The sequence below is a fragment of the Biomphalaria glabrata genome, chromosome 5 (assembly GCF_947242115.1).
Source record: "Biomphalaria glabrata chromosome 5, xgBioGlab47.1, whole genome shotgun sequence".
In the NCBI taxonomy this organism is placed as follows: domain Eukaryota; kingdom Metazoa; phylum Mollusca; class Gastropoda; family Planorbidae; genus Biomphalaria; species Biomphalaria glabrata.
The window spans coordinates 11550883-11566785 of NC_074715.1; the positions used below are offsets into that span (position 1 = coordinate 11550883).

The 15903-nt window shown below is 34.0% G+C and overlaps 1 protein-coding gene across 4 annotated transcripts in view; it reads right to left on the reverse strand.

The window, feature by feature from the left end:
- Positions 1-484: 484 nt before the first annotated feature.
- The window catches only part of LOC106062433 (amiloride-sensitive sodium channel subunit alpha-like), a 45267-nt gene continuing 29848 nt past the window's right edge, over positions 485-15903 (reverse strand). For all 4 annotated transcript variants that reach the window (XM_056031122.1, XM_056031121.1, XM_056031120.1 and 1 more), the window contains exons 10-16: positions 15501-15590; positions 13730-13856; positions 11946-12021; positions 11303-11360; positions 10591-10673; positions 7613-7688; positions 485-2086 (exon numbers count right to left, since the gene is read on the reverse strand). In XM_056031122.1, coding sequence (XP_055887097.1) covers positions 1949-2086; positions 7613-7688; positions 10591-10673; positions 11303-11360; positions 11946-12021; positions 13730-13856; positions 15501-15590 — 648 coding nt within the window. In that variant the 3' untranslated portion in view covers positions 485-1948. The remainder of the gene's footprint in view (positions 2087-7612; positions 7689-10590; positions 10674-11302; positions 11361-11945; positions 12022-13729; positions 13857-15500; positions 15591-15903) is intronic.

Sequence of the window (15903 nt, forward strand, 5' to 3'; positions counted from 1 at the left end):
ATTTTTAAAATGCGAAATATTTATATTTCGCTGAACTTCATCTAAAACTAAAAAATTAGAATAAAAAAAAATATAGATCAAGTTTTCTTCTCTCCCACACAGAAAGAAGCCTTATAACTTAAATATTTAGCTTTCTAACTGGCTAGTTGAAAACTAAATAGCAATCATGAAACTAAAATGATATACCTAAAACAGAAATGAGAATACAAAATAGAATATATGCATCCGAACTGTAATGATAAAACTAAAATAAAAATAAGTAGAACTGATAAGAAAATATGCAACTGAAATAATGAAACTGAAATAAATATAAGCAGGATTACGTGTCCCATTTTTGTATCTTCTATTTCGTTTTTCTCTGAAGCTTAGATTAAGTCACTCTGTCTGTCTGTCTGGGTAGATTCTTTTAGATTTTCCTCTCCCACTTCCCATTTTAGGATCAAGTTGATATTGTGCACATCCTATTCAAGTGTACTACACAATGTTAGCATTTAAAAAATCCAAGTTTATTACACTTTGGCAACATAATATATCGGTATATACAAATAAATTTATTAAATTTCACATTTATACAATCATTCAGACGAATCAATAATAGCTTGTTACAACTAAGATTCAAAACTTCATAATTAAGGAAATAAATAGTGTAAATATTTGTGCTAGTCACCACCACCAAAATAATAAAATGGTTACAATATAAATGTAAGTATATTGTATAGTATTGCGTTCCCAGTGGAGTGAACAATTACACTTACATAAATCAATTCATTTTAAGCTGAGCATTAAAAATATTAATCTTGCTTTAAGAATATAGATAGTTAGGTACATTGACACTTTTATTTCATAACGAGGGAAGCAGTGCTATCCAATATGCTTAGCAGTCTCCAATGTACAAATACCTATTTGATATGACTTTTTTAAAATATTTTTTTAGTTGCTATTAAGGGGGATAAACAACATGCTACAAGACTGGTTCAGTATAACTCAAGGGAAGTAACTAAAAAAAAAATTCTATCCTCAAAATATCAAATAAAATGATAATTCGTAATACGCTTCTGTGATTGTTTTTTTTTTTAAAATAAATTTATTACGTATATTAGAATCATTGTGTGTGTGTGGTTATTGTGGGCGCTTGGTGAATGTGTGGAGTCAAAACTTTGACTTGGTGGCTAGCACGTTTACACCGGGAGGTCGAGCTTGTCAACTTGTATCACGTGATATGTTATCTGACATAGAGTACTACCAAAATGTCACATCCCATGAATGTAAATTCCATAGAATTAGAAAGTATGAAAGAAAATGGAGATTTCTAGAGATAATGATGTAATGGAAGGAATGGCATTTACTTCAGTAAAATAAGTTTCAGCACAGATGAATGAAATGTTACAATTAGTCAGTTCTATGAGATTATCATCATCATCATCATCAAACTCCATTTGAGTGAGGACTTTAGAGGCTCAAATCCTGTCTTGCAAAAGCCCTGGACAGAAACCCTGCTGTCTTGCGTAGTGCATAAATGTCACCATACAGGTCGAGAAGTTTTGGTTTCCCAGACCTGTTGAGGCGGAGATCAGCAAGTCTGGGGCAGTCAAACAGAATATGAGGCACGGTTTCCTCTTCTGCCCCGCAGCGGGGGCACCGTGACAAAGTTTGGCCATAACCGTGAGAAATATGAGCCAACAGTTCAATGAGATAGGCTTCAATATTTTAAAACTATAAGATGTTTTCAAATGGACTCAATAATCTTCAAATTGTAATATACTTCATAAATATTAATAAATTGTCGTAAAAATACGAGAATATATAACCGTCAGTAACCATTTAGATCAGTGTTTTATTATACAATAAAATTACAAATGATCGAATAAGGGGAGAGGGACGACACCATGAAGGACACTCCACAATTTAAAAAAAAAAAGGTGGTTACATAAATTGTCGGTACACCGGTTCAATGGTTGCCCAGTTTAATACAAAAAAGATAAGCAATCAGCTCAGTGACAAGATTCACCAACTCAAACAAACTCAAGACTGACAATCCGATCCAAAGTCCAATGGTACCACCAATGTCAGAGAGAAGCTGTGTGGTCTGAAATAGTGAAGGAAATTTGTTTAGACTAATTTTAGACTAATTAATTTAAAAAAAATATAAAGATCTCTCTCTGTCTGTCTTTCTCTCCATTTCTCTCTTTTTCTCTTTCTGTCTGTCTCTCTTTATTTCTGTCTCTCTCTCTCTCTCTTTCCCTCTCTCTCTCTTTCTGTCTGTCTGTCTCTATTTAGTAATGATAGAGAAGTTCTAAAACATTTGAAGGGGTAGCGCCAATATTGTTCTACACTCTCATTGGAAGTAAAAAAAAAAAAGGAAGTTCCCCTTTCAGACCTTGTGATCTACAGGGCTGATGATGTAAAGATCATCTTTTTATGTGACCTACGGTTAAAGAGGGAGTCACGTGGCCAACACAACGACCAACCACCCGCAAATGCTTTAAAGGCCAGTCCATGAGTTAGCTAGCCCTCGCTGAAATAAGATCACGTGACAGACAATGGCTTCCAAAAGAGACAACTCTTACAAAAGTCTTAGAGACACTCATTTGAGAGGAGAAAGAAAGCTAGCGTCCAAGACAGGGTCTAAGGGCGAATAGACAACATTAGTTGTTCCCACGCTGACAATGGCTTTGCATACTCTGTTGCAAAGTATATAGGTTACAGCTGGGTCTGCGTTGCCACATGAATTATTGTCATTTTCTATTATAATAGAACTCGAAGAAGATTATGAATATATACATATATAAAGATAGAGAGAGAAAGAGAGAGAGAGAGAGAGAGAGACGGAAAGAGATTAGATCTACAGATAGATAGATAGATAGATAGATAGATAGATAGATAGATAGATAGATAGATAGATAGATAGATAGATAGATAGATAGATAGATAGATAGATAGATAGATAGATAGACAGACAGACAGACAGACAGACAGATATATATATAGAGAGATAGAAAGAGAGAGAGAAAGAGAGAGAGAGAGAGAGAAAGAGAGAGAGAGAGAGAGAAAGAAATTAGATCTAGATAGATAGATAGATAGATAGATAGATAGATAGATAGATAGATAGATAGATAGATAGATAGATAGAATTACACCACGCAACTAATGTTTCAAACTCAGACAGGACTGACACTGTTTAACTAATAGCTCAACACCCTGGAACTAGATCGTATTTACTTTTCCCAGATAATGACAAAACTTTTTTTATGGACGAAGAGGTAAACAGAGTCATAATGACCTGGTATTTACAGAAATGGGTCAGCTTATATTGGAGTCAAGTAAAGAAACTACACGAAGGAACTCCCACATGTAGCAGCAGACACCTTTCTTCCAGAGCCACAACACAGCAACAGAGATAGGAATCGAATGTCAACAATTTAGTTTTCCATGAGTCAATTGTGTACAGTTGCTCTTGTATACGAATCATAAGCTTGTTCTTTTCTTTTTTTTTTTAAATCTAAAAATGGTGTAAAATGGTGTGGTGGATCATCCTGGATGAGTGGTAAAGCGCTTGGCTTCCCAGCATAAGGCTCTTGGGTTCGAATCTTGGTGAAGACTAGGATTTTGAATTTTTTGGATTTTTTAGTCCACCCAACTTAAAATAATGAAATGGGTACCTGATATTAGTTGGAGTAAAGACGGTGGGTCGTCGTGCTGGCCACACGGCACCTTCGTTAACCATCGACTAAAAAAAAAAGATGGCCTTTACACCATCTGCTCTATAGATCGAAAGGATTAAAAAGGATCCTTTCTCGCCCAATCTTTTTCCTAAGGGGCCACCAAAAAAATGTCGACTCATGTTTCTCGGGCCTCATCACCGAAGAAATAAATCCCAGTTTAAAAAAAAATCTTTTTCGGCTTCATTAAGCATTGTGGGTAGATAAGCCGGATCGCACTGGATCACGGGCCGTAGTTTTGGTATCACTGTTCATAGTTATTTAGCTACTAAAAGGCATAGCAGAACGTTTTGATAGAGACCTACATAATGCAGATAAGCTTGATAGATCAACATGATATAAATTAGTTAGAGCTACTTAATATAGATAAGTTTGATAGATCTACATGATATAAATTAGTTAGTTAGAGCTACATAATACAGATAGGTTTGATAGATCTATATGATATAAATTAGTTAGTTAGAGCTACATAATACAGATAAGTTTGATAGATCTACATGATATAAATTAGTTAGTTAGAGATATATGATACAGATAAGTTGATAGATCTACATGATATAAATTAGTTAGTTAGAGCTACATAATACAGATAAGTTTGATAGATCTACATGATATAAATTAGTTAGTTAGAGCTACATAATACAGATAAGTTTGATAGATCTACATGATATAAATTAGTTAGAGCTACATAATATAGATAAGCTTGATAGATCTATATGATATAAATTAGTTAGAGCTACATAATGCAGATAAGCTTGATAGATCTACATGATATAAATTAGTTAGAGCTACATAATATAGATAAGCTTGATAGATCTATATGATATAAATTAGTTAGTTAGAGCTACATAATGCAGATAAGCTTGATAGATCTACATGATATAAATTAGTTAGAGCTACATAATATAGATAAGCTTGATAGATCTATATGATATAAATTAGTTAGTTAGAGCTACATAATACAGATAAGTTTGATAGATCTATATGATATAAATTAGTTAGTTAGAGCTACTTAATATAGATAAGTTTGATAGATCTACATGATATAAATTAGTTAGAGCTACATAATACAGATAAGTTTGATAGATCTACATGATATAAATTAGTTAGTTAGAGCTACTTAATATAGATAAGTTTGATAGATCTACATGATATAAATTAGTTAGAGCTACATAATATAGATAAGCTTGATAGATCTACATGATATAAATTAGTTAGTTAGAGCAACATAATACAGATAAGTTTGATAGATCTACATGATATAAATTAGTTAGTTAGAGCAACATAATACAGATAAGTTTGATAGATCTACATGATATAAATTAGTTAGTTAGAGCTACATAATAGGCTATAGATAAGCTTGATAGATCTACATGATATAAATTAGTTAGAGCTACATAATATAGATAAGCTTGATAGATCTACATGATATAAATTAGTTAGTTAGAGCAACATAATACAGATAAGTTTGATAGATCTACATGATATAAATTAGTTAGTTAGAGCTACATAATACAGATAAGTTTGATAGATCTACATGATATAAATTAGTTAGTTAGAGCAACATAATACAGATAAGTTTGATAGATCTACATGATATAAATTAGTTAGTTAGAGCTACATAATACAGATAAGTTTGATAGATCTACATGATATAAATTAGTTAGTTAGAGCTACATAATACAGATAAGTTTGATAGATCTACATGATATAAATTAGTTAGTTAGAGCTACATAATACAGATAAGTTTGATAGATCTACATGATATAAATTAGTTAGTTAGAGCTACATAATACAGATAAGTTTGATAGATCTACATGATATAAATTAGTTAGTTAGAGCAACATAATACAGATAAGTTTGATAGATCTACATGATATAAATTAGTTAGTTAGAGATACATAATACAGATAAGTTTGATAGATCTACATGATATAAATTAGTTAGTTAGAGCTACTTAATATAGATAAGCTTGATAGATCTACATGATATAAATTAGTTAGTTAGAGCTACATAATACAGATAAGTTTGATAGATCTACATGATATAAATTAGTTAGTTAGAGCTACATAATACAGATAAGTTTGATAGATCTATATGATATAAATTAGTTAGTTAGAGCTACATAATACAGATAAGTTTGATAGATCTATATGATATAAATTAGTTAGTTAGAGCTACATAATACAGATAAGTTTGATAGATCTACATGATATAAATTAGTTAGTTAGAGCTACATAATACAGATAAGTTTGATAGATCTACATGATATAAATTAGTTAGTTAGAGCTACATAATACAGATAAGTTTGATAGATCTACATGATATAAATTAGTTAGTTAGAGCTACATAATACAGATAAGTTTGATAGATCTACATGATATAAATTTGTTAGTTAGAGCTACATAATACAGATAAGTATGATAGATCTACATGATATAAATTAGTTAGTTAGAGCTACATAATACAGATAAGTTTGATAGATCTACATGATATAAATTAGTTAGTTAGAGATACATGATACAGATAAGTTTGATAGATCTACATGATATAAATTAGTTAGTTAGAGATACATAATACAGATAAGTTTGATAGATCTACATGATATAAATTAGTTAGTTAGAGATATATTATACAGATAAGTTTGGTAAATCTATATTGTACAGAGACGTTTGATAGATCTATTTAATACAGAAAAGTTGGATAGATCTATATGAGACAGATAAGTTCTAATTCTGTTACATTTTTACAAAGCTTATATCAACTCACTCTGTCAATCTGTCTGTCTGTCTATCTGGTACAGTTTTCGTACACGTTATTTCTCCCACACTCATTCTCAGATCAAGTTGCAAATTTACACAATTATTTGTTTATTTAAAACATGAATAAAGAAATAAAAATTGAGCCAATTAATTAATTAATTATGTGTTATTTATAATTTTGTTTGGTATCGAAAAAGGAAAATAAATCATACTTAATGAGATATGTGGCTTTATGTATGGAGTTATTTCCCTTATCACATTTCGTATATGTCATTTATCTCACTTCCAATTCTCGACCAAGTTGAAATTGTGCATAATTATTCATAGACTATGACAATACATGAACTCATTAAAAAAAATAGTTAATCAATAAGTGGTAATTAATTTCCTTTTATTTAGAAAAAGGAAGCTTATTCCTGCGATATTGAGATACACGGTAGTAACTTCGCGGTTCTTTCCCTTAGATAAGCTTTGTTTCAAAAAGGATTGAGAGAAATGTCTTGCTGGTTTATTGTTCCTCTAGCTACTTAGCTTTTTCATTTGTTTCTAATCTAGTTACATGCTATGTTAATTTTGTTTTTGTTTTTTACCTAAACCAATTCTGTTTAGTTTTTACTGTTTTTTTTTTAATTTATAGCTTTTATTTAGCGCTACTTTCATGCTTATAGCATGCTCAGAGCGCTTTGGTCCAATCTCATTTGTGGACCAGTGGGGGGGGGTGAGGGGTATCTAGGAGTTGGTTTTCCGTGCTGCCTATAGGTGCTCAGTAAACGCAACTCTGCCCGAGTCGGGGGTCGAACCTCGAGCCCCCTTCTAGGTAGCCAAGACAAGCTAAGCCTCTCGACCACGCTTCTTAACTAATTAGCAAACAGAAGTTTATCTTTCTCATTGTCTATTTTTTGAAACTTTTTTTTTAACTAAGTAGCATTTAAAGATTTTTCCCCTCAACACGAGGCATTTTGATGGGAAGAAAACATCAAAGAATGGACAGGATGTTTGGGGGGACTCTGTGGGGTTCTTTAAATTCTCAGGCTAAAAAATCCCTTTTTTTTTTCAACGAGATTCTAACCCGAGATCCGTAGGTTCGAAAGCAAAGCGCTTTACTACTCAGCCATATTTGAGTGTGCTTACCGTGTAATCCTCCTGTTCTGACAGTTCTTCATAATTCAGATCTTCAAAGTAAATATTGAGCTTGATGAAGTCCTCCCTAGTAGATGGGAAAAGTACACATGTTGATATTACTAACGTTAAGCAGGGATTAAATAAGCAGCTATTTTAAAACAAAACATTGATTGTTGTGATTACAAGGATTCTTTTCCTATATAAAGACAACACAACAGAAAATTACACATAAATACAACAGACAAAATAAAGAGTTCATTCAGCGACTACACACAGGTATCCTGGTTCATTTCATGTTCCCTGATCGGTGATAGAGTCTGACCGAGTGAGGTACGAATGAGTTTTTGTACCGCTTTGTTCTTGTTTTGATTGACAGCAGTCGCCCACTTCGCGACGTAAATAGAAACATCTGCGACATTCAGAGAAGTTGGATCTACGTGATACAGGCAGGTTTGACAGATCTACATGATACAGGCAAGTTTGACAGATCTACATGATACAGGCAAGTTTGACAGATCTACATGATACAGGCAAGTTTGACAGATCTACATGATACAGGCAAGTTTGACAGATCGACATGATACAAGCAAGTTTGACAGATCTACATGATACAGGCAAGTTTGACAAATCTGTACAATACAATCAAGTTTGACAAATCTACATGATACAGGCAAGTTTGACAAATCTATACAATACAATCAAGTTTGACAAATTTGTACAATACAATCAAGTTGGACAGATCTACATGATACAGGCAAGTTTGACAAATCTATACAATACAATCAAGTTTGACAGATCTACATGATATTATACAAACAGTGGCGTATCAGGGTATCCGTGGACCTGCGTTCAAGAATAAGACGTGAGGCCCCCTCCTGTAAATTAAGTGCGACTGAACCCAAATTGATCCATACTGTATGTAATTTCCGTGAAAACAACTAATACGACAGACAACACAGAGAGTACACGCGTTCCCTTTGGAGGTAAACGAGAACGAGGTCCTCAAATTTCGGGTCATTTGAAAGGTCAATGTCAGGGTTCATCCCAGTCACATACTGAATCATCATATGTTCTGAATGTGAATTGTTCGTCACAAGCATAAGAAACTGAGGACATCCCACGGAGCCATTGATCTGGCTGAGTGTTTTGCATAAACTTCAAAGACAAAAGGTTTAGAAATACATTTGTTAGAAAATTAATGTTTATCCTACTCAGTAGAACCAGCATTGTGCTATTGAGCATAGTCTTGAAGAACTCATTTTGTGTACTTTGGATGAATCCTCTACAAAGTTTGGGGAGGAGTGTGCAATACAAATTAAGATTACTTCATTCAGGATTACAATAATAATATAATGAAAATGTTTCAATACATAACAGGTTGTTTACAACGATTTACATTAAATTATCTTTTCATGAGTAAAATGTTTAGGAAATAAGAAACGTTAATTTAATATCTATATATACTATAAATTCGTGTATTTTAACTAGTATCATGGTAAAATAAAGAAATAAAAAGAAAGACAAAGATAATTTATATAATAGAGCACTTTCAAATTGTTTACAAATTATCTATACCATTATTTTAAGGCCTATTATTTTTATTGAAATTATAGACACGTTAGAATTTAATGAACTCCATAATGACAATTAAAGAGTTGTCTTCCTTTAATAAATTTGATTTTACAGTTATAAGATTTACATTACATTTTTATCATGCTTGGATACCATAAATATAATTTAAGAATTATAAATATACATTGGTTGCTACGCCACAGTATACAGACAAGTTTTACAGATCTATATAATATAGACACGTTTAACGGATCTGCATGATGCAGATCTACATGATACAAACATGTTAGATAGATCTATAGTATTCAAACAAGTTAGATCTACATGATATAAACATATTCAATAGATGATAAAATTATACACGCATCTTGAGATTCACAGATTACAGAACTCTATGAGGCTTAGACCGAGACCAATCGCCATAGAAGACCTAAACACTGGTGTGACACGTCGCAACCAGTGTCGTAGGTTTGGGATTTGGAGGACCCTGCATTTTGACATTCGAAAATAATGAGATAATGTACTTAAGAAATATATAAGTCTAATGTGTGGAATACTAGCAACATGGTCACTAACTTATGGTCACTAACTTATGTAACAATGAGAATAGCAGGATTACATGTCAGGTGCATAATATTTAATGTAAAAAAAATAATTAAATTTCGGACACTCATTTGGGATGCCCTCAGTTAGGAGCCCAGGGGACTGTCGACTTTGGACCCGTCCCTCACCCCTAGCTACGCCAATGTTCGTAACCTGTGGTCTGTTCAGACCAATAGCACGTTGCCACGTCACAGGTGTGACGTCACGACCTATGACGTGACAACGAGCTATTGGTCTAAACTGCCCACAGGCTGTGACGTCGCAGTTCAGTGTTCAGGCCTATTATAACGATTGGTCTCACTCAGACAGCCGGGACAAAATACATGTAAGAGACAAATACAAATAAGAGACGAATACAAAAACAAGAGACAAATACATCTAAGAGACAAATACATGTAAGAAACGAATACATGTAAGAGTCAAATACATGCAAGACACGAATACTTGTAAGAGAGGAATACATGTAAGACAAATACATGTAAGAGTCATAGAATGAGACACTGGTTGTTGTATTGATAATAAGACACAATGTTTCCAGTCTCACATATTTTCCTGTAAATAAAAATTTAGCAACAAATTTAAAAATTCAGTCTTTAAAATTTTCGTCTGCTAAAAACAATTAAGGATTGTCTATGTAATGTCTCAAATATTTGCAACACTAATATAGACTTTAACAGAAATTGAGAATTATTTTGTTTGTCCATTGAAATCACAAGGACTTTTGCTTTTTCTTACAAATCAGTTCTAACGTTTGTATAAAAATGTTAAAAATTTTAGAACAGTATTAAAGTTTTAAACAAAAAAAAAATTACAGTTTGTTAAGGTTATCTTTGTTCTTCAGTACTGAGCAGGTGCTGTTTGGTTTTTCCTGGCATATGGCTTGAATCAGCAAATCCTGTAGAAAATGAGCATGCATTAAGATACCAACATTTTATTTTTAATTCATAAAACGTAAAGCTGTTATAGAGTGTTTGTGTGTGGCGGGGTATCTGGGTGTGTGTCTCTATGGTGACGGTGAGAGGGAGCTAGCGATTGTTAGGTGGCTGTGCAGTGTGAATGATGCAAGATATGCGGCACTGTCGTGAGCTGTCTTGGATACTCCAGACGACTCCAGAATGCCGGGGTGAAAAGATGAGTTTTAGAGTGAGTTAGATATTAGTTTTAAAATGTAATACGCTTTCTGCAATTGAACGACACAGAACTCCTAATCTGCATACATACTCTTCTTTGACCTATCAGTTTGTAGACTTAAAAAGAATACATTTTTTGACTGCTTGCATAATAGCGTCCCCCCTCCCAACACTTGATTTATTTTTAGATTATTCAATGAAACCTCCCTTCCTCCTCCAAACACATTCTTTTTGGCACATGCATTAACCCCCCCCCCCCACACACACACTCACTTTATTAAATGCTATTGTCTATTTCAACCGTGTCTTCGTGGTAATAAAAACAAAGAGGAGGAGTGAGTGCGTTATTGAGCTAGTGTGTCCGTGTGTGTGTGTGTGTGGTTTTGAAACTTACAGCATATGAGGGACTTGGCCACTGACGAGACGCTATTGACTTTGCATATACTGTCTCACTGCAAGAAAAGGGGCAATAACTCAATAAACTGCAAGGCTAATTCAGACACGAGTTGTCTATTTTCTGAGATGTTTGTTTTCCCTTAATTATTTAATAAATCTATAGTCATTATGATATGTAAAACTACATTATAACACTTTTAATAATAATTTTAAAAATTCCATCACATTTGATAAGTGTGGCATGTGTATATGATAGTAACAACTATTATTATTATCCGTCAAATACTAGTTAGTTTATCATTATTTTCTGATACTGCCGAGATGGACTCTCACTGCGAGAACATAGCACAGTGAAATAGATTCATCAGTGTCAGTGTCAACTGTATTATTTTTTTTTCCAGATATGGCAGGTTTGCAGCAATGCCGCCATCTGCTAGTATTTACATTATTAAATCTTCATTAATCTCTTTCAGTGTTTCCCTAATTTTTATTCTTTAACGGAACACTTCGCACATTCTGAGTATTCAGCAGAAAACTTTTGCTAATTTTTTTAGTGAGATTAAATCACACGGCATCCTACTAGTTAGTTATTGCAGTAGTTCGTGGAACACCTATGTCTGCCTTTCAAGTTGAACACCAACCTGCACGGATTGTTGCATTCACAGGAGGAGTCTGTACCATCGTATTGGAACACCACTTTGGAAACACACATTAACTCTGAAACAGAACAAAACCTTTTAAGACTAGAGATGTTATCAACCTTATCATAACATTCACAAGAGAAATAATAAGACATGGGGGAGCAGTGACTAAGTGGTTAAGCGCAACTCGATGAAGACTGGGATTTTGATTTTGGAATTTTTGATATATAAATATATATATAAATACAGGGGCGGCCTTAAGCCACTGCAAACCGGTACGTGACGTTTTGGCGCCGCCGTTTTGGCCCGGCCGTTTTGGCGACGGGACGTTTTGGCGCGAGCCGTTTTGGCGACGGGACGTTTTGGCGCGAGATATCATTTGAGGATAATTTAATAATCACGTAGCTTTTATAACAATGTTTATTTCACTCTATCATAATATTGTATGTATAGTATGAATTCTAACACTGTTCAGTGAATTGTTTTTTTTTTTTAATTATAAAGGTTTTGCCTATTTCATGAATATAGGCCTATAATAAGTCAGATTCCTGAATGGTAATGACATGCTATATGTGAGTTCTGCTAATCGCACTGGATGACATTTTTGGATTTCTTTCCAAAAGATTTTTTTTTATTTGACATTAGTGTAATATACGAACTAGCTAAGTGTTACACTTTAATATAACAAAAACCATGTTAACATCTAAAGCTCTATTACACTAAATGACCACAATAACTCCACACATAGTAAAGATCAAGACACGAATGTGGTCAGTACAAACTCTAACGTGAATAGATATATTTTGAGAAATTAGGTAGGGGTGATTTTGGTGACACATCTCGCATTGACGCAGGTAGAGTTAAACAAATGAAGACAAGACCAGCACCGAGCACTGGTCGTTGGCGTCATGCGTCTGGCGATCATCTCCTTGGGAATGGTCATTACATGTGACACCTATCCCGCCCCCCCCCCTCTTCTCTTCTGCTCACATTTCACTCCTTGTATATACTCTTTCCTCCACCACTCCCCTCTCTCACGCGATTTTTGTTTTTAATTTTAAAGTAATATCTTTAAAAACTTTTTTTGAAAATAAAAGTGTGCCTTTTAATAAGCACACATACACAAGCCAAAATGTTTAAGAAAATGATGTGAAAAACAAACACACATTTACATTTAGTACGTGAAAAATATGTCTTAACACAAACACTCATGCAAAACATAGATATGAATAATTCTTTTAAAAGAAATAATACAATAAATGTACATAATGTATTTCGCGCCAAAACGTCCCGTCGCCAAAACGGCTCGCGCCAAAACGACCTTCGCGCCAAAACGGCGTCGCCAAAACGGCGGCGCCAAAACGTCCTGCTTTGACTGCAAACTATGTGACCGCAGTGGGCCCTGCACTTTCATAGGCCCCGCGATAATTCTAGGTGTAAACTATTAGATTAAATCTAATATATATATATATAATAACAGGGTTTCCACGGCCTCCTTAAAATCTCCTGAAATTGCAAAATATACACGAAAAAGTCTTGGAAATCTCCTGAAAAATCTCAGGAAAACTCATAATTAATATAATTAATTATTAATGTATTAATTCACTGAACATTTATTGCAAAGACGAATGTATTTTCTTATACAAAATCTAAATTTTGAAGTTATCCTTATCGCTACCCAGAGTAGGCCCCGCGTAATCCATTTCGCATAGGACCACGCAATTGTTGGGACCGGCCCTATATATATATGTATATATATCGCAAAGACAGTTAAAATGACTCACGTGACATGTTCCGACACGGTTTGAGACCTGTCGGATTTTCTATGACGTCATACAGCTCCAGCTCCGACTCATCGTAACAATGACACTTGTCCCTGACTGACATCTCCTGGCAGATCTTTTGACACGTCTGAAAGAGTTAACAACTGCTTTTTTTTTAATGAGGGTCTAAACGTCTAGCAAGCTTAAGCAATTAAAAAAAAAATCAATGGAGCTTGGTGGCCGAGTGGGTCTCGAGCTAGAATCCCGTGTAAACTTAGAATTTTGACTTTGTGATTGTTAGGATGCCCATGAGTGTACACCACCTTAGCTCTTTCTCTCTGTAATTATTTTTCTTATTCCGCTAGTATTATTCGTTTTGCTTATTTGTATTTCACTATCCTGTTAGGATTAAGCTTCAATAACCTTTTTTTTTTGTTTGTTATCAGAAAATGTTATATTGGGCATTGAATTATAGGAGAATGCATGCTCTTTTTTTACACACCACAAATTAAAGTTTATAAATCCTAAAACAAATTTAGTTTAATGGAAGTCAAGTCAACGTTTACCTCGTCAGTGGACCTCATTCACCAATCGTAAACAAACAACATTTAGCCACGTGATTCTCTATCTCTTCTATACAATTTACGATCTCATGTTTGACAGTTTTTTTTCGTTGTTTTATCAATAAGATCACGTGACTAATTGTTGTTTATTTACGATTGGTGAATGAGGTCCATTAGGAGAGAGTTAAAGAGTTAAAGGCTACACGAAATGCTTTAAGGGAAAGTTCAATTTCAAACATTTCGATTTCGTCTCTTTTCACTCTCTGACTTTTTTCTTTAAGTTACCTTACATCGCCTCCACATCTCTCCATATTCTGTTTCTTCTTTTTCTATGTTGCTGTTATTTTATTTTATTATTTTGTTATTTATAAACAGGTCTTAAAGAAGGGAATACTAAAACAAAGAGGAAAATTTCTGTGTTGAAAATTTACCCTGAAAATCCCGAACAACATTGATCAAACCTTCACTCCAAAACTAGTAAATTAATATTTTTTTGGAAGAAATTCCTCTAACATACATCTTAAAGAGCGATTATTTCGCTCTTAATATATGATAACTGTTAGATGGGAATATTTTACCTCATCCCATACCCCCCCCCCACTCCCCCCGGTTAAGTGAATGTATAAATCTACTACAGTTTATAAAATTTTAATAACAGCAGAACTATAGGTACAGACTTAGGAGACGATGCGCAAAGTGTTTCTGAATGAGTATTAATTACTCAAATCTTTAATGGATACGCTCTAAATGTGGAAATACCCGAAGACGGAGTCTATTTAAGGTAAAGATGGCCTAGTTCTCTAGCCAAATTTAATTTTTTTTTTTCTGTTTGAAAACAATAACAAAGGTGAAAACAGAGTTTTCCCAGTGTAGCCAAACATCTAATCATTCTTTTCCACACGATATAAATCAACCAGAGGCGTAGTGAGTCAAATTTGCTCCCGGGGCAACAAACTTTATTGGCGCCCCCCCCTCCCCAATTTTCTATGATTATAATAGACAAATATAGGCTTATATATAAAATTGTATTTTTGTGACGCCTCTCTGCCTGTGGCCCCCCTGAACGTTGCGCCGGGGCATTGTACTCCACTACGCCTCTAAAATCAACTGTCACATTTCCAGGGAAATCGTTAAAACCATTTTCAAGAACCGCGTCCATGGATTTTGAGGCCATAAATTTACAAGCTGTATAGAGGAATAAAAAAAACAACAACAACCAAAAAACTTACATTTCTTGTGTATGTTTTACTGTATTTTGTCACAAAATTGTCTGTGGATGTACAAGGGCTATAAGGCTCCCCAAGACGTGTCACTTTGACCTGTGTTTGGAACATACCAAAATATAAGATACTGGACAAACCGAAGGATTGATTTGAGGATATCATTGAGTAGTAGATCGATAACCGTATGGAATGTTAGAGAAATATATAGAGTTTAAATAACCAACAAATAGACATATAGAGAGACATTTAGATAGATAGATAGATAGATAGATAGATAGATAGATAGATAGATAGATAGATAGATAGATAGATAGATAGATAGACGGACGGTCGGACGGACAGACAGACAGACAGACAGACAGGCAGAGAAACAGACAGACGGACGGACGGACGGACGGACGGACGGATG